Source organism: Pleurodeles waltl, chromosome 9, assembly GCF_031143425.1.
Source record: "Pleurodeles waltl isolate 20211129_DDA chromosome 9, aPleWal1.hap1.20221129, whole genome shotgun sequence".
Lineage (NCBI taxonomy): Eukaryota > Metazoa > Chordata > Amphibia > Caudata > Salamandridae > Pleurodeles > Pleurodeles waltl.
Genome location: NC_090448.1, coordinates 228992100 through 229011759, shown reverse-complemented (window position 1 = coordinate 229011759; position 19660 = coordinate 228992100). Strand labels below are relative to the sequence as shown.

At 43.6% G+C, this 19660-nt stretch overlaps 1 protein-coding gene across 4 annotated transcripts in view; it reads left to right on the top strand.

The window, feature by feature from the left end:
* The window catches only part of GLYCTK (glycerate kinase), a 102056-nt gene extending 82759 nt beyond the window's left edge, over positions 1–19297 (top strand). For all 4 annotated transcript variants that reach the window (XM_069206596.1, XM_069206597.1, XM_069206598.1 and 1 more), the window contains 3 exons: positions 1867–2018; positions 7845–8020; positions 11669–19297. In XM_069206596.1, the coding sequence (XP_069062697.1) occupies positions 1867–2018; positions 7845–8020; positions 11669–12553 (1213 nt within the window). In that variant the 3' untranslated portion in view covers positions 12554–19297. The remainder of the gene's footprint in view (positions 1–1866; positions 2019–7844; positions 8021–11668) is intronic.
* The last annotated feature ends 363 nt before the right edge of the window (positions 19298–19660 follow it).

The following is a 19660-nucleotide window of genomic DNA, read 5'->3' as shown; positions in this document are numbered from 1 at the left end:
ATAAGGACTGACTATCAACTCCAGATCACTGTAGGGCAAGCAGTCTTCCCTTTGGTCCCCTCTGTAACGCTGCCTTGTTTTCATCATGGTCCAGAAGAAAGCCCATGTGTTTTTTAATTTGTGGTGGATGTTGTGTGTTAATGCCATCCCCTTTTCATTTGCATAGGTGGACAACACTTAGGACTACCCAATGTGAAACAGAGGGGTTAGGGCTTGATTCTAAAATTGTGCCAGTGTTAAGTGAGCTGCCAACAGCAGATGGATTGTTAGTTTACCGCAGGGGTTGTTAGTGGCTATATAGAGGCTCCCAGCAGAAGGATAAGAGGGTCCATCTGGAGCTACACTCGTGTAGCCGCTTCTGCCATCTGAATCACTATTGGGTATGACCAACACATGTGGATCATGTCACCGCTCCCACCACATCCTCTCCAGCAGAGGTCAGAACCACCAGTTATTGCTTTCAGTCGAGTGGGAGTGAGGAGCCAACTGATTAGGAGTTTATATGTTTCCTTTGTGTTGTACAGAAATTGAAGATTTTGCTGCCCAGGTCCACACCTTCCCCAAATGTTGTCAGAGATCTCTCGCCATTGGTCCCTACTCCAGGCTACTGTGGGGGGGTGTTCGGTGTGTGATTAATTATAGTATATAGGTATATAAAAGGGAGGACCCTTTTCTTTTGGTTTTATTAAAAAACAAGTGATCGATCAGTGTTGTTTCTATTGACTGGTCCGGAAATCTCCATTTCTCATCCATTACAACAATTGTGTTAGTCTATATTCATCATGTGGCTGAAAGTGGGATTGGTCTATGTAAGTGCCTCTGTCAGCTAGTGACCCTTCAGTGGAAATATCCTACACAGGGCGATGTTGCCAGTTCCCTTCATTCCAGCGCGAGACCCTAAGTCTGATAGCCCAGGTAGAAAATCGGTTGTGGTTGATCAGAGTCATAAGTGATGGAAAATAGTTTTTGCCACTGGTTCGAGATATAGACTCCTGGAAGTCCAACAATGTAGCGGTAAGAGAGTGGCAGGGTTTTTTATTTCCATCTGTGTTTGCACGGCAGCCATAGTAATATGCTAGGAGATCTTAGTTTTGTATTGTTCAACTGCAGTGCTAAGTGTAGTGTGGGGGGGTTTGAGGCCAGTCTAGTGCTGGGCACAGTTGAGTAGCCAAAGTGCACCCAACAATATTGAGGAGCCCCACTACCCTCATTAGTCGAACAGCATGAGTCTAGATACTATAGAAGATGTATTGCCCCAAACAAGGTTGAAATTTATATTTTGAATCTGCTAAAGCAATAGTGATGAGCATCGAAGTGGGAGCACTTGGAGGACATACTCTAATCTGGGGAGGAAGTTCTTCTTGATGCTGGCAACTTGCTGCAACCAAGATATCTCCAACTTCCCCCACTTGTACATGTCCTTATAAAGGACATCCAGCAGCGGTGGAAAGTTGGATTTGTATGAAAGGTCTAGTTTTCATTAAAGTGATTCACAGGTATTGAATGGAGTGATCTTTCCCTGAGAAACATTTTGAACTCATAAGTGAGGATGAAGGATTTTTGCCATCGTCTGTGCTGTACCTCTCATGTTTTTGATGCACAGTTGTACTATGGTAGTCCATAGTTTCCCCTTTGTGGAGAAAATGTGATATACCCATGCATACCTTTCCTTAGTTTTGGAAATCCCTGTATTAATTCCCTTGTTGTTCCTTGGTTGGGTGAAGGAGGCCTGCTGTGTCTGGGCACAACCTATGAGTGAGGACATTGTGTATTGTCTACACATACTGTTTATCAGCTCTGTTCCTGGTAAATGACACGTAGCACATCCCTCTACTTATGTTCCATCTTGATTCTTTTACCCATCAGGGAGCTGCTACTGAAGTCCAACAGTCGCATTAAAGTCATGGAAGGAGCGAGAAATAACCTTCCAGATGAAGCAGCATTACAGGCAGCCAGAGAGATTCACCGATTGTCAGAAGGACTGACAGAGAATGACCTCCTCCTAGTTCTAATCTCAGGTGAGCTGTTGCCTAAGTGTGCAGGTGCAACATTTTCTCCTTAATTTAGGCAGTGTCTTAATACCACCTCCCTCTGCATAGGTGTATCATTTGCTTCTTGTGAGCACAGTCTGGCTTGACAGTGAGGTGGCTAACTAATCTTGTTGTATCCTAGAGTCAGCTCTCAGGCAAATGTTTGAGGGAGAACTGATCATTTCAGCACAATTACAAAACAACAATTTTGAAATCCCAATTGCAGTGAAAATTGTGAAGGTAATTCTGACCTTTTGGAAGTGAAAGCACAGCACCCCTCTAAGAAAGGCTCTTTGGCCCATCTCTTTCTTGGCACATGTAAGCAGGCTATTTGCCTTTTACATAATATTAGGACTATGGTTGGATAAACAAGAAGTCGCTGAATTCACTTGTCAAAATACTCCAAAAATATGACCTATTTTCCAGAAACCTTTACAGAAAACTGTCTATGGATGTGTTAAACCTGGCAGCTTTTTGGTGTGTCTCCCTTGTCTTTTTGCCTTCTGACCTCCTGTTTTCATGGTGTACTGGACTGTGTTTTGCTGGTTTATTGTCTCTGCGCACTTTACCACTGCTGATCACTGCTAAAGTGCAAGTGCTCCCTATATAAATTGTACTGTTGATTGGTTTATCCATGATTGTCACATTTGATTTATTGGCAAATCCCTAGTAAAGTGCACTAGAGGTGCCCAGGACCTGTAAATCACATGCTACTAGTGGGCCTTCAGCACTGATTGTGCCACCCACATGAGTAGCCCTGTAAACATGGCTCAGACCTGCCACTGCAGTGTCTGTGTTGGCAGTTTTAAACTGCCAATTCGACTTGGCAAGTGTACCCACTTGCCAGGTCTAAACCTTCCCCTTTGCTACATGTAAGGCACCCCTTATGGTAGGCCCTAGGTAGCCCCATGGGCAGGGTGCAGTGTAGGACATGTACTGGTGTATTTTACATGTCCTAACAGTAAAATACTGTCAAATTTGGTTTTCACTGTTGTAAGGCCTATCCCTCTCATAGGTTAACATGGGGGCTGCCTTTAAATAACATTAGAGTGCAGATTCCCTTTGAGAGCAGATAGAAATTTGGAGTTTGTAGTCTCTGAACTTGCAATTTAAAAATACATCTTTTATTGAAATTATTTTTTAGATTGTTAGTTTGAAAATGCCACTTTTAGAAAGTAAGCATTTTCATGCTTAAACCATCCTGTTTGCGGATTCCCTGTCAGGGTCAGTGTGACATTTAGGCTGTTTACACCTCTCCTCTAGACAGTGACACGAAGGGAGCTGGGGTGTAGCCTGCATATCCTGATGAGCCATCTGAGCTAGAGTGGAGGGAGGAGTGGTCACTTATACCTGAAAGGACTGTGCCTGCCCTCACACAATGCAGTCTCTAACCCCCTGGTGTGTGTCTGGGGCCTGGCCTGGACAAGGAAGGATCTTGCAAACAACTGAGACTTTTCTTTGAAGTTTGCCAACTTCAAAAGCAAAAAGGGGTATACGTATTGGACCCAAAACCCCACACTTTTAGAATATTTCTGGAATCAAGAGGAACCTCTGCCAAGGAGAAGAGCAGGAGGAGGAGTACTGCCCCTTCACTGTATTGCTTTGCTCGGTTGGCCTGCAGTTGCTGTTTCCTGCCTTAAAAGAGAGCAAAGGGTGAACTTTGCTGTGTATCCTGCTTGGAGTAGAGCTTGCCTCTGGTTGGAAGTCTCAGGGATATCAAAAACTTCTTGTTTCATCTGCCTACAGCACTGGAAACTGTGTGTTTTTTGCTGTTCAAGAGGAAAAACCACTGTAACGGCGTCAATGACGCTGCTTTCCTGCACTCTGACCTGCCGACGCTGCAAGGAGCCACACTGCCCTGTGACCCAGGTCTAACTGATGCTGCCATCTGACGCCGCCACTGAGCTGCTTCTTGCACCGTGACCTGTGGGCCCCGCACTCCGGGATCGTCTTGTTCACACCACAGCCTGGACATCCACAACGACGCCTCTCCTGCTGAAACCTGCGCCGCTGCCTGCACAGTGGCCTGTGGACACAGCTCATGAGGTACACAAAGCACTGTCCCGCACTGCAGCCCCGGTCTACTGACGGCAGCACCATTGACTCCAGTGTCATCACCAGACGTCCCTGTCTGCGACCCGTGGATGCCACACGGAGCCCGTCCTGGGCCGCACCGCTGACTTGGGCCTACCGACGACATTGCTTCAGCAATGACACCGCTGCTGCCTGCACCGTTACCTGGTGACACAGCACGTCACACCACCCGCTTCTCACCGCAGCCCTGGTCTCACCGAGGCCCCTGGGTGCCGTCACTGAGCCGCTGCCTGCACTGTGACCAGTGGGCACCGCACATCGCATCGTCCCGCTTCGCACCACAGCCCCGACACGATCCACGCCAGCGCTTTTGACTTCATCAGCCCGGAGTTAGATCCGCAATGTGTATGACTTCAAGGGCCTGATGACCCCAGCACCGACTAAAGAACCGACACCGCAACGCCATTGACTCCACTCTCCAGAGCTCACTGCAAGGATCACGATGTCCTGCAAATCCAAAGGTACTGTTTCAGGTCTCCCCGACACCATAGCTGGCCCGCGATGCCACGGCTGGTTTGAACTGTTGATTATATTGATCATGACGCCGTGATAGCCCCAGGTGGAGCTATCAACTTCAAGGAACTGTATTTTTAAGTTAATTCTTGCAAAATTCATATCTTTATTACTGTATTGTTGGATTCTTCTCATTTTGGTCTTGTTTTATATAGATAAATATTGCCTATTTTTCTAAAACTGGTGTGGTGTCCTTTTGTAGTGTTTTCACTGTGTTACTGTGTGTTATGTGCAAATGCTTTACATACTGCTTCTGAGATAAGCCTGACTGCTCGTACCAAGCTACCAAGGGGGTGAGCAGGTGTTATCTGAGCGGGGTATCTCCATTATCCTGAAAAGAGTGAGGGTCTCTACTTGGACAGGGTGCAAACCGACTGCCAACTAGAGACCCCATTTCTAATAGGCTGACTTCAATATCACATACCAATATGATCTGCCGTATAGAGCAATCTAGATCAGAGTTTTCCAATCTGTGGGCAGTGAGACGATTTTTGGTGGGTCACAAAAGTCCAAGTAATAAATACCTTTAAATTATGTGTTTATCTTGTCACGTTTGCTGGTGCTTTAAAGACAGAGGTCAAATTTCAGGCTCTGTTTTCATACAAAATTGCTGCTTGTTTTGTAACATAGGGATTGGTGTCTACAAACTCCTCTCACTTTGCAGTCAGAGAACGAAAAGTAAAGTGAATTATATGACAATCTTTCTGGGGTACAGGGAGTGTGAAGGGAAAGAATGTATATATATATATTTTTGTAACAGACCACAAAACTGTAAATATCTGTAAATTAACTGTACACATTCAGCAGTTAGGAAAGCAAAAATAAAGCAAATTCTTTTGTAATTCTGAAGTGTGGTGGAAATCAAGATTCTAATAGGATCAAAACAAATAAAGACACTTAACTTGCTGATGCACAAATCATAAATATTCACTGAAAACAGATTTCCACACATCATTTGTGCACAGTTTAGTTTTATCAGTAAAACTGTATGACTGTGCAAATTTAGTGGCCATTTCAGTGGAAAATGTGCTGTCTGTTAATAACCGTGCACTACCACACGATGCTTTAGCTACATGTAAAAATTGCCTGCCTCATGTCCATTAGAGCTAGGTGGGTCATGAAAGTTCGTAGTTCTAAAATTTGGGCTTTGGTTCTAAAAAGTTTGGGAAGCACTGAGCTTGATTCAGTCCAGGCTCTTACCTTCTGAGCTGGATACCTAAAGACAGCTGTATATGTAGAGTATAAGCTCATATTTTTGGAGTTTAGCTCATAGAATTCCTTCCCTATAATTCTGAATATAAATATACATTTTTGGAAGCCGAAATACTACAAGCTTGATAAAGGGTGACTTTCACTACAAAAAATAGAAGGTAACATTTGGTAATAATTAGACGGGGTGTCAGGGAGGGTCCTCTTGATGTGCGGTCTTCAATTCTGAGAGCAAAACAAAATGGCCAATGAGATGTGGTGGAATCCCAATCTGATGGCCAATGAGATGTGGTGGAATCCCAATCTGAGCACGAGCAGTGGAGGGAAGGAATCCGATAACCTGAAGTGAAAAATAGATGCCTAACAATGTAAGAATTCTTGTGAAATTTACATTCAAGAAGTCATCATTTAAACACAATCTGATCTAAGGACGCCTTTGGCTTCCTAATTTTGTATGATTGACGAACTGTTTATAGCTAAACCGCATACCTTTGTTTGTTTGCCAGTAAGCAAACTGTCAACGGATCCATCTAATGAGGTGCGCCTACCCAGTTGCCGTTCTAGAAACTTGCCTTACGATTTACCTACCCTTCAGAGAAAATGCTTCCTAGATAACACACTGAGTTTGTACAGTACATTTTTTTCCTGCAAGAATATTGGAGAATGAATGCTTCCCCCTGCTGTTGAAGCTCTGTTTAGCACCCGTATCGCGAACAATATGATACCTACATTGAAAGAAAACATTTCTGTGAAATCAATGCATAATGCTGCCCATGATTTCATAAATGTGGTGGCCTTTTTCACATTATGGCTTGAGTTTCTGTGATGCTTTATCGATTGCAGATATTCATATATTGTTTTCAGTCCATCAAATGCGTCAAGTATCTTATTAATATTAGTACATTGCTGCTTTTTGTCTCTAACAGTGTTCTTTATCTATGCAAAAACAACAGATGATGGACGGAATGCAGAACAAATCAAACATTCACCCCAGTCACAAATCTGGGTTTAATCCATCAGTTTTTTTACTTTCTATGCCATTCCAGTTTGGACCCAACCATATACAAATCAGTCTTGACCCTGTTCCCCATGGGAACAGTCCAGCCCGAACTGCCAGGCCTGGTCATCCCTGGACCAGAAACAAGCATCCTGGGACCGGTTTCAGGGTATCACTCCTCATCAGCCAGGCTAGCTTGAATCTGGCGGCACAGCAAGCATGGGATACTCTTCCAAATGGGGAACAGGGTCAAGACTGATTTGCATATGGCTGGGTCCAAACTGGGGTGGCATGGTGAGCAAAATAATTGATGGATGATACCCAGATCTGTGACTTGGGGTGAATGTTTGATTGGTTCCGCATTACGTCCATCATTTGTGTTTGTATGTTTTTTATCTATGCCGTTTTTTCGCCAAAGCTGTCAGCCGATTCCTTGTTGCACTTGCTTTCCGGTCCTATAGTTTGATCTCTGCTTCTGTATTTTGCCATCTTCTGTTGTCCTCACTCCTTAACTCTTGCTAGTGTTTTAGTTTCATGTCTGGCTCCAGAATTAATAATTTATTGGGCCTTATCCTACATCATGGCCCTATTATGACTGAACACTTCAGCTGAAATAACAGATTTACCTGGTGTTTACTCTCTGTATACATTTTATATTTCCAATATGTTCTCTGAGTGTTGGGCTATGTTTTAGGAGGCTGCAATCACTGTTGTTGCTGTTTTTTATAGTTATGTTATACCTTCATATTTTTCACCCTGTGGTATTTTGCCATCACTTAGTTTTATCTTTTAGGACATTACTGTACATTTACTGTGCAACATATTTTCTCTTTGTTCTTAGACTAGTCAATGCTATAGTTTGGCATCGGTCTTTTTGTTCTCTTACTGTATTACACTGGCAAGTGTGTCAGTGTTCTTTTTGGATTGCCTCATCTGTTCCTTGTGCTCTGGTTGGACATTGTACCCAGCTCTCCTCACTGCTGTCTTTGTTTTTGTCACAGGAGGAGGTTCTGCCCTGCTACCAGCTCCCATCCCTCCCATCACTCTGACAGAAAAGCAAATGGTCACCCGTCTCTTGGCATCAAGGGGAGCCACCATTCAAGAACTAAACACCGTCCGCAAGGCCCTCTCCCTTCTGAAAGGTGGAGGCCTAGCAAGAGCTGCTTATCCTGCACAGGTGAGGGGTATGGATGTTTGTGGATGGAGACATGAATGAAAGAGTGAGCTGGCCAGGGAAAGCGGTACAGAAGCAGACACAGAAATGGGGCATACTTAAATGGGAATGAAAGAATACCATCTTCTTGAAATTTAAGTTGAATGTTCACACCAGAAAACATCCAAAAATGTGCTTTAACTAAATGTCTAGTTTGCTGTGTTCTTCTTCTTTCTGGTATTGCACTTTACTCTTTCTTTCTTTAGGCCTCCTTTGTATCCTACTGCTGTTCTTTAATTCCTTGTTTTATTGTTAGTTTGTCTTCCCGATTCTCATACTTTAGTTCTTGCCTGCTCTCTATTGTTGATGACATATGGGGTATGTCAGATCAGTAAGATGGGAGGTGGTTCGTCTTCCTGTGTGGCCACAAAGGGAGCATGAACCAAATCGTCCCCTGTGCTCACCGGACCGCCACCACCAGATGGACAACAGAGACAAGCCTGGTGACCCCAGGCCAAGGCGGTCTGATGCAAGTGTTTAATAGCAGCCATCAAAGTCAAGTCACTAAGATGCCTGTAGGTATTAAGAATTGCCGGGATCCAGCTCACCTTAAACCCTGTGCATTCAACAACAATCCTGGTGACTTAAGTGTTTATTTCTCTCACAGGCAAAGGATACACACCTATTTTTTTCTTAATTTTGGTTATACGTCTGTTATGTGTTCCTGATCCCCCTACCCCTGGGGCCCCCAACCATGTCTATTCTTCACTGGGAGTCAGGTGATCAAGGGGAACATTTAGGTTCATGCTGCCTGTGGAGGTTTGGAGAATCGCATCCTAACTTACTGAGCTAACAAAATGCAAAGGACACGACTATAGGTCAACTATGCTGCTTGGCAATAGCATAATTCCGTTTTTCCACTTTGGAAAAATAACTTGAAGAAAGGTCAAATTCAAATGTATTTATTTATTGCACAATTACTTAAAATAATTACAATCTAAAATGATCCTTATGTGTTGGTAGTGACAGTAAAAGAACACAGGAATAAATAGATCATTCAATAAAAACAGAAATAAAACACAATTTAAATGTAAAGACCTGACCTTGCAAGAGGGGAGACATAAATAAGTAGGCAGATTCCCCCATCCTTTAAAAATTCCTCATACCACATTGAGGCCAGGCTACCATGCCCAAGGATTTTCACTGAACGAAAATCTTGATCTGCTGAAATTAACCTGGCCTGTTTAATCAGCAGTTTTGCAGCCACTACTACCGGAAGCCCGCTTGCCCCGATTGTGCGTGCCTCTAAATACTCCAGGGTCTGGGTGAGAAACCTATGCCAGCTTATTTTCGTTTTACTCATTAATTTCCAGATGCAGTTTTCAAGCGTGCCCGCCCTCGCCTGCTTGTCTTTCAAACTGTAAGCTAAAAGCGTGGCGTTTAGTAGCCTTTGCTGCGAGGTTAGCACCTACTCTAACCAAATTTGAGGGCGTGAAGTGCAGTTTGGGGGCAGAAAACCTCTTCGGTAACATGATGACAATGCTCAGTCTAGCCACCTGGCCATTCTATTTCTGAATGTCAGTGCCGCATAGGCCACCAAGGGGAGGACTTTTTATTGTATTGCCCTCAGAAGTGGCGACAGGTCCGGCATTGTCAATTAATTTTTTTTACTTTACAGAACGCCCCTTCTAGGGTGTTGGCTACTTCCTGTTGAGCAGTGATAAGGGCTGCTAGACGGCCCCTATGGCCCAGGCAGACTCCCGGATATTTATAAGAAGTCGCCACCTCAATGGCTTTTCCGTGTATGAGCCATGCCCCCTTTTTTTGCTAGTTTCTGTGAGATTATCATCACCTTTGTTTTCGTTATATTCACTTTCAAGCAGCTGGCCTTACAGCAACCTGTTAATGCTGTACAGAAACTTTGGAGGCCAATCGGTGTTTGATCTAGCAGGACAGTGGCATCCTCATACTGGAGTGTTTGGATTTTAAGGCCGGCCATTTCTGATGGGAAGGCCCTCACAGATGCCAGGTGGTCCGGGAGGTCTGACAGGTACAGATTGAATAAAAGTGGTGTCATTATCCACCATTGCTTCAGGCCTTTGTTTGTCTAGGTTTTGCCTGTGGTGGTCTATCCAGTGCTAACCCTTATCTTTACCCAGGTATCAGAATAAGGGGCGATAATTGCTTAGAGTAAATTCTGCGGGATATCCCAGTTGTTAACTTTAGCTCAAAGTATTTGCAGTGACATACTGTCAAATACTGTCTGGAAGTCAATGAACCCCGCATTGAGGGCCCTTCCCTTAGCTGCTGTTGCATTTTCTATCAAATGGGCAATGAAAATTCGATTGTTCTCAATATGACAGCCCTTTTGGAAACCCGTTTGCGATAGGGGTATCAACTTCTTTCTTCAGCCCACACCTGAAGTTATTGGTTTACTATACTGGCATAGCACTACCCTTCGACATCCAATAATGGCATCAGCCGGTAATTCCCAGGACATGATCATGAACCTTTTTTGTGGATGTGAACCAGAAGTGCGTTCCTCCAAGTCTCTGGGATGCTTCCCCCCTAGTCGACATTCCTGAAATAGCGGCACCATCACTGCGGCCCATAAAGAAAGGACGGGGTGGCATATGTTGAGAACTTTAAGATTCCATACAATAGGGATGGTAAAATGATTAGAATCGGTTAGAGGCACAAAGGATGGTCCAATTCCTATACCACTGGTGCACCTCCCCACCAAGTGATGAGCAACCAGGTAGAGTTTCCTTTAGCACTTCGGAACAATATGGTGGGGACCCACAAAATCAGAATATTTTCTTTCCACAATGGCAGTTGCATGTTCTGTGTTGCCATTTGGTATTCCCATTACCTGAATTACCTGCGGCCTTTTGTGTTTTATATCTCAGGAGATGAGACAGACTAGTGCATTCCATTTGTGCCACAGGATCATCTTGTATTGTACAATTATGATTTGTTTGAGGCAGAACTTGTCAGAATCTTTGATTGCTGAACAGTGACTCAAACCTTTAACAACGAGTTCCTAAACCTGTAGCAGAGAAATCATAATTTGCTGAGGTATATGGCACAGTTTAATTGGTTTACAGTGGTGGTAGATCTCTCAACGGACTCGATGCCCTCATATCATTGGTTTTAGAACTGACAGTGAGACCACCTTTTACCAAAAATGAAAGTGAAAAAGTGTGTCAGAACGATATTTTTTTGGGATTGCTATCCGGGGGACTTTGTCATGAACTGTAGCAAACAGCTAAAACAAATCATGGAAAGGATCCGGAATACTTTCAAGGTGATTATTCTTTTTCCCCTTTAATGCAGTAGCTAGAGCCCTCAGGTTGCTTCAGTGCATCCTTGCCCCAGTGTCCTTCAAACTTGTTTGCCGATCTCTGCTTAAAGTCTCGTCCTTTCTTTCAATTTATTTTGCCTTTTTTCTTTTTTGAACCACTCCCTCTTGCTTTCTTTCTTATGATATATATTTTCTTTTGTACTCTTCTCTTTTTGAAGTTCTTTCTATTGTGTTTCCTTTTCTTTGCTTCCTATTCACCCTATTTTATAACATTCTATTTTCGTTTTTGTCTATAACCTTATCAGCCTTTTCTCTCTTTCCCCTTGTTGCGTTACTAATTTTTCCATCATCTTCCTTATTCATTTCAGATTGTGAGCCTCATCCTGTCTGACGTAATTGGGGACCCACTGGACATTATAGCGAGTGGACCTACTGTTCTCAGCCCTAACAGTGTGCAGGATTGCCTGCAGGTATTGACCAAATACAACCTATGGGATGACATGCCCTCATCCGTACAGACAGTGCTATTATCTGGACAAGACCAACATTTGGAACCTCCTCTTGAATTCAGCCATGTCTACAATGTAGTCATTGGCTCAAACACCCTTGCACTAACTCAGGCCAGACATCAGGCCAAGGAACTGGGTTACGTTCCTGTGGTCCTTTCCACAGGAGTGAGTGGAGATGTACTCTGCATTGCTCATTTTTATAGCTTGCTTATTAGCTGCATCTGCTCACACTTAGCCAGAGTGGGAGGTGATCCCAAGGCAGATGAAGAACTGAAGGAACTGGTTACAAAGTTGGATATTCCTGGAATGGACCTTACAGATTGCTTCAGAGTGGTGAAAGATCTTAAAAACAAAAGCCCACTTTGTCTGCTGGCTGGTGGAGAAACAACTGTCACACTTCGGGGACATGGGAAGGGTGGTAGGAACCAGGAAATGGCCCTGAGGGTAGCTTTGGAACTTCACCGAGATTGTGAAAGCTTGTTGCCTTTTGAGGTTTTTTTTCTCAGTGGTGGTACTGATGGGCAGGATGGGCCAACAAAGGCAGCTGGTGCTTTCTGTACTCCACAGCTAGTGGGACAAGCAGAGCAAGAACACCTTGATGTGCAGAGTTTCCTGCGCCGTAATGATTCATACACATTCTTCTCACACCTCAACAATGGCAAACACTTACTGATGACTGGTTTAACGGGTACCAATGTGATGGACGTCCAAGTGGTTCTGATTAGAAGCAGAGAAAGCAGTTGAGTCCGTGCTTAAACTAATCAAGATGTAAGAAAACACAGTCATACAAGACAGTCGGCAACAACTGATGTCACCAGTGTCTAAAAGCACCATAGTGTAAGACTGCTAAAGCCTCAAAGCATACAAGTGTTTGATCAACCAGGATTGTCAAGAGCCAATTTCGTGAATGCCTAGGTCCAAATTAAAATAGAAAATAGCAGCATCCCTTTTCATGCTCAAACCAAATGGGAGTATCCTAGTCTATTAGTAGCAGTCATACAAATGCACACATATGGTGAAATAATATACAGTACCTTATTATTCAGTCATAGGATGTTGGAGATATTCAGCACCCAGCCTAGGGTTAGATGTACCATAGTATCCAGCAAGCAATCACTGATACAGCCACATTGAAAGTATGCTTGTTTTAGGGAATCTTTAGATTGATGTCTGTTCCTGTGCTCTTCACCCAGCCATACATGTTTGGATACTTCCTATTTAACTGCTAAGTAACTACAATAAATATAATCAAAATTATGTTTGTAAGAACCCAAATGTGGCAGTAAGTATTGACATGTAGGTGTTATGTATTCAGGAGACATTCTTGGCAAACCTGTGTGTTTCAGTAGATCATCATAGTAACAAATCTTTGGAGTAGACAAACTAAAAAAATGTGTACAGAAAATTATTTGTGAGTGTCCTTGCCGAGAGAAAGACCTTGTCTTGCAAGCGATGAGGCTTAAGAGTATTCAGGCCAGCAACTACGGGACACACAGGGACTTTTTTTTACCCCCTTTTTAGACAATTTCTCTGAAGAAGTGCTTTAAATGGCTAACATCACTTTCTTGGCGATCTCTGCGTGTTTATGGTTCATGGGACCAACAACAGCTTCCATCAAACAGCCAAACAGTATTTTTCCTTTCCCGGTGACCGGTTCCTTTCTCCTGTAATAAAGAGTACATTTTTTGTAGTTAAAATATAAATGTAGTGAATATTTAGCATTAAAAATACAAGGAGCTCCATTCTGAGCTGTAATTGACTCCCCTCTCCATATTTGTGTCTCACAAATATAGCAAGTGTAGAGTTCCTCAAAACCTGTACATATGTTTACAAGATTGACCACCCACCAGTGCTGGAGAAGTCATGGTCTACTGCATTGTTATTCCGTGGAACAGATTGCACAATTCCCATTGTGGGCTTTGGGGATAACTGAAGGCCTGGTTACTAATTTGGCATTTCCATGAGAACAGGGGAAGAGGGCGTCAGTAAATCAGCACTCTTACATTTTGAGGTAAGATTGTTATGGGAAACACTGCTTATTAAGTACATACTATCCAATGGGGGCCAAAATATGATGCTAATTTTAGAAGCAAAATAAGCATACATCATGTGAAACATCCACCACAAAGCCATAATTATCTTTATGTCCAGTTTTGGAACATTAGAGTCTTTTGAGTGTAGCATTCCAGTCCTTCCCCCTGAGATTTTATGGTTTAAAGGTATCAGGAACATAATACCTGAAAGCTGACCCCCCCCCCCTCCATTTCCAACCAATGTCTGTATGAAGCAAGAAGCCAAATTCTGGCACGGGTAACACCATCTTTCAAGTGTTAGCATCAAGGTTGGTGTCAAGTCAGGCTCCATCAGTAATGAGGTTTGTCCGTCAACTGCAGTAGCCTCAGATATCTAGGTCAGATGAGTTCTTTAATGATCCCACCCACCCATAGTTCCTTCAGCATATGGAGAGTGTGGTAGGACAACATTTATGTATCCGGTCCGGGGTGTAGTACCAGTTATGTACCGTCTTTAGGCAGGTATTTCTAGCTGTACTACTAGTCGCTGAAATCTAGCACAGATGTCTCTCCATTCCCAGTCCGTCAACAGTCACTCCACTTTTGCTTCCCATAATTGTTGTGCTGGTGAACGGTCCGTCATGGTCTGATGTTGTAAAAGTTTATAGATATCTCAGAGGATGTGCTTATCATCCTGTTTCGTGACAAGCCACTCCTCAAAAGGTGTTAGGACCTTACTTGCTGCCTTTTTCATTGTAGGCTGCATAACCTAGTGGTGAATTTGCCAATAATGCAACTATTTTGTTTCAGGGAGGTTGTAGTTGTGTTTTAGTTGTTCAAAGGCTGCGATGCTAGCTGCTTGGACTAAGTCTCTCACCTTTTTGCAGTTAGCCTGTTGCCAGGCCATGTAGGGAGCACCCACAAGTGCTTGCACCAAGTCAGGATTCAGTATTGGAGTCATTGGTGATTGCATTGTCCTTAACCCCTGGACCATGGCAATCAATTGTCCCATACTTCGACTGTTGATCTAACCACCGGCAAGACATAGACGCTATATGGTCTGAGTTTTTTCGAAAGCTGCGGGACTTTCCAAATATGCATGTCAGCGGCCACTTAGTCCAAAAAGCATCAGTGCTTTTCGGAGGCAGGGCGATGCCATTCGACCATGTATCAAAGTTGTGCCGCTGTGTAGCTCATTAATAGGCAGGTAACTCTTCCCCCTGAGATTTTAATTGAAAGCCATTACCTCGATGGCTCCAGAGAAGAGAACCACATCCAATAGCTGATTGTGTAATACTTGCAAATCTGAAATTACCCCCAGATTGTAAAGTTAATAGTCCCAGGCCTCTGGGAAAGGAAGGGAAGGAGGGCAAACAAACTAGAAAAGAGAAGACAAAATGAGTTGACATGTTTGCTCCTAAAACGTGCAAAGATCTACTGGGATGAAGTATAGTTTTTACAAATATTTTCTGATACAAAGTGATGTGGAGCACAACTTTGATTTTATTCTGAATTGAGCCAAAAGAGCAGAAGATTACACACACAGATAACATAAAAAAGAAACTCATATTTTAATTGCTAGTATTAGCCTCTCATGAGGTCTGTAAAAAATGAGGATCTACAAATAAACCCTCAGAATCAGACTGGCTGCGAGGGGTAGGCTCAGAATATAAGTGGAACAGCTACTGTTCTAACTATAAAAAAAAAAGAAACCTATGAAATCAGTATTTGACTAGGACCCTAAACAAAACGGAAACCACAGGCTAGGCCTATGTTTACATCTATACAGTCCTGAACTAAGGGTCTCATTTACAAAGAAGGGGTGCGGCAGCAAATTTTGCAGTGCCACACTGCGTCATTTCAGAAACGGAGGGCTTCGCCATATTCACTACAATACGGCACACCCCTGTGTTATCCATAGCGCTGGCACTACGATTAACTGCCTAGCGCCACTGCAGTCGCCCTTGCACCATAGTGCAATGAGGTGCGTCCGTCAACTGCAGTAGTCTCAGATATCCAGGACAGAGGAGTTCTCTATATTCCTGAGACAGGAAATCGATACACGGTCACCCTGTCTTTTGAAAGGATGTCTCCTGGTGGTCTAGGGTTTCTGTGAAATTCTCAATGCCCAATAGTACCCAAAGTCGTTGAAGGCACTCCCTGTGTTCCAGGGTTCTCTGTACCCCAGCAGGCCTTTATTGCATGTTTGGCTGCACATCGGGCCATAGTTGTAGCCTTTCCCTGAGGGGACTGCAGTGGGTAAGTTAGTGGATTGGGTGTTCCCAGTATGGTATATGTCGGGAATCGTGGTATGTCGGTGTGGAATATAGCGTCAATGCTCCTGAGCACTTCCTCCTAGTACTTAGTTATTCTGGTACAATCCCATAGTATGTGCTTTAATGTTACAACCCGACCATAGTTCCTTCAGCATATGTAGAGTGTGGTCGGACGCCATTTATGTATCTGTTCCAGGGTGTAGTACCAGTAATGTGCAAGGGTGCCTTCGTTGCAGGGAATGATTCCCTTCCTGCACATAAACAATCAATAATGGCGATGTGCTAGTTCTATGTGTGCAGCATTTTGCAGCACACATAGAAGTAATAAATCGTCATTATTTATTGATTGTTTATGTGCAGGAAGGGACACCTTCCTCCACATAAACAATCATTACTGGTGTTTTGCTCATTCTATGTGTGCTGCAAAATGCAGCACACATAGAAAAAGCAAAAGCAAAAATGAGGAGAAATAAAAGTATTTCTCCTCATTGTGCCACTCTAACGCCACACCTGGGGTGAAGTTAGTTTTTTGGTGCTGCCGCAGGTTTACAATTTCTCTTAAATCTGGGGCAGCGTTAAAATGCACTGGGTGTTGCGGTCGGATCACCCACAGCAACACCCATTGCACGCCTCTCTCATACACATTGCTGCTCTTAATGATGGGCAGGCTGGCTATATGTAAAATAGTGCTGTTGCCTCGGTGCTTATATGCACTATGAAATATGTTCTGTCCTGTCCCTAAGTGGATAATTAACAATTATACTCACTTCCCATCTCTTTGCTTTGGGCGGGCCGCCGTAGCAGAGTAGCACTGACTACAATGACCATACAATATGAAGATGGAGGACTGGAGGTACCAAATCTGCTTCTGTAATATTGGGCCTCCCACCTACAATTTGCGGCTACTTGCTTCATTGATAGGGACACTTGGGAGGGGCGATTCCTAGAGGGTTCCGTTGACATGGACCAACTTCCGGCAATCCTTATGGAGGGTGCGGGAGTGACCAGGGATATGCCTTATGTAGTTCGGTACAAGGGCAAAATATGGCAGGACTTTGTTGAGATGGCACTAAGGAGGGCCCCATTTCATAGGGAACTGCCCGTATGGATACTGAAACCAATTTGTCACATGATGAATCATATGTCTTTCAGGCATGGCGGGAGGGCGGTTTTGGCCTGATGGGAGACCTATATCCTGGTGAGTACTTCATTATGTATGAAGAAGCACGTAAGGCCTTTGCCTTGGGCCCAGGAAACCCCTACATTATGCTGGAATTGCAGAAGTGGCAAAAGGAAACTGGCCCTTTTACCCAGACACATCACAAAGTACACACACATTGGACATCATTCTGAACTGCGGGTTGGGATGACACCTTATTATGCTACTGTATCGGGCAATAAAAAAAGACATGTCAGGGCCCCCGAGCCAAGCATGCACCGAATGGGACACAGATTTACCACAACCACTGGGTGACAGGGACTGGACTGACATTTGCAGCCTTATGTATGCAGTGTCAAGTAACACCCGCTTTAAATTAATGCATTATAACTTTCTCCACAGAACGTATCTCACACTCAAGAAGCTGCACCGCATGACACCTACTAGGCACAATAGATGCCCGTGCTGTAGCAAGCAGGGAGCGGACTTCATGCATTTAGCACAGTACTGTGAGGCAGTTCAGACATTTTGGACACAGGTAGTGGCGGAATTAAATAAAACAACACAAATACCCGTGGACTGCAGTACCTACAGGCTCTTATCAAGAAACCCAAATGCACCGGGGTGGCTTATAAGTTCCTACAGCTGGCATTGGTGCTGGTCCGGTGTTGCGTGGCAGTCATGTGAATTGGAGAGAAAGCCCCATCGATAGACCTCTGAAATGGGGATGTTCAGGAGTGGGGGTTGGTGGAAGACGCTCACTTGAGGAAGTGCAGGCGAGATGAGAAAGTACATCTGGGTGTGGGGGGAAAATGTGCACGGCCTTCCTGGTCCCGGCCGTGGATGAACTATCAGAGACTAGTGATGAATCAGTTACTGATGAGGGTGGGGGGCGGACTCAGCTGGGGCCTGCAGCGAAAACTACGAGGGGTGGGGAGGCCTGCAATTGGGACATGTTATGTGATGCTGTACAATGGATGTCACTGAGAAATATATAAATGTGTATGACTATGCAGATAATGGAACCTCAAATCTAAGAGCTCAACTGTACTGTATGTAACAACTCATTGACTGCTGGAAGTTGTTGTTTGAAAACGAAAAAATAAAGGTTTAAAAAAAAAATGATGGGGCCAGTTCCAGACTGCCGCAAAACTGGTCAGGTTACCCCTTTTCGGTAAAAAGAAGGGGCAGATCGCGTGGATTTTAACAACTTTCGACCAATCACCAACCTACCCTTCCTAGGTAAAGTTCTGGAAAACTAAGTTGAATCACAACTTACAATTCACCTTAATGAAATTTACCTACCTGATGATCTTCAATCTGGTTTCAGAGCAAGACACAGCACAGAAACTTCTAAACTCAAAATAGGTGCTGACATCCTCAACATCCTGGGCAATGGAGAAGTCATGATTCCTAATCCCGTTTGACTCATCAGCAGCTTTCTACATGATTAACCACTCCCTACTCCAATAAATGCACAAGACCGGACTAGTCATGAATAATACAGTACTAAGCTCTTTATCATCCTTTGTGTAAGACAAAGGCCAATGTGTCAAATTTAAATAGGCACGAGGCGGGTAGCACATTGTCATTAACAGCCAGCACATTTTCCGTTGAAATGGCCACTAATTTTGTACAGACATACAGTTTTCTTGATAAAACTATATAGCATATACAGCACATAAGTGATAATGTGTGGAAATCGGGTTTCTGAGAATATTTATTGTATGTGCATCACCAGGTAAAGTGTCTTGATTTGTTTTGATCCTATTGAATCTCTGTTTCCACGACACACTTCAGAATTTAAAATAAATGTGCTACATTTTTTCTTTCCTAACTGCTGAATGCATATAAGTTCGTTTACAAGTATTTAAATTTTGTTGTGCGTTGCAAAAAAAATGACATCCTGCAGCCTTTCCTTTCAGACTCCCTGTACTCCCAAAAAGTTTGTCACACAATTCACTTTAAAACTCTTCTCAGTTTGAAGTCAGAGAAAGAAAAGTAAACACCAATCCCAATGTTGAAAGAATAAGCAGCAATTTGTCTAAGACATAGCCTGACACTTGATCTCTGCCTTTAAGCACAAGCAAATGTGTCAAGTTAAGGACGGAATTTAGAGGCATCTTTATTTATTGCTCACACTTTCCTGACCCACCAAAAATCAGCTCGCAACCCACAGTTTGGGAAACGCTGCCCTATATCATTAGTGTACGAAACCCACCATTTCTGTGTGATCATGCCTGATTTTTTGCCTTTTGCTGGACCCTATTTTATCACTGATCTTTAGACTCTGCAAACTGGAGCACTGCTATCCATTGTATGTGCTCTGACCCCCTAAAACCTGGCTAATCCCGGATCGCTGTATTTAACATTTTTATGAGGCCATACTAAAGGGGGAGAAAAT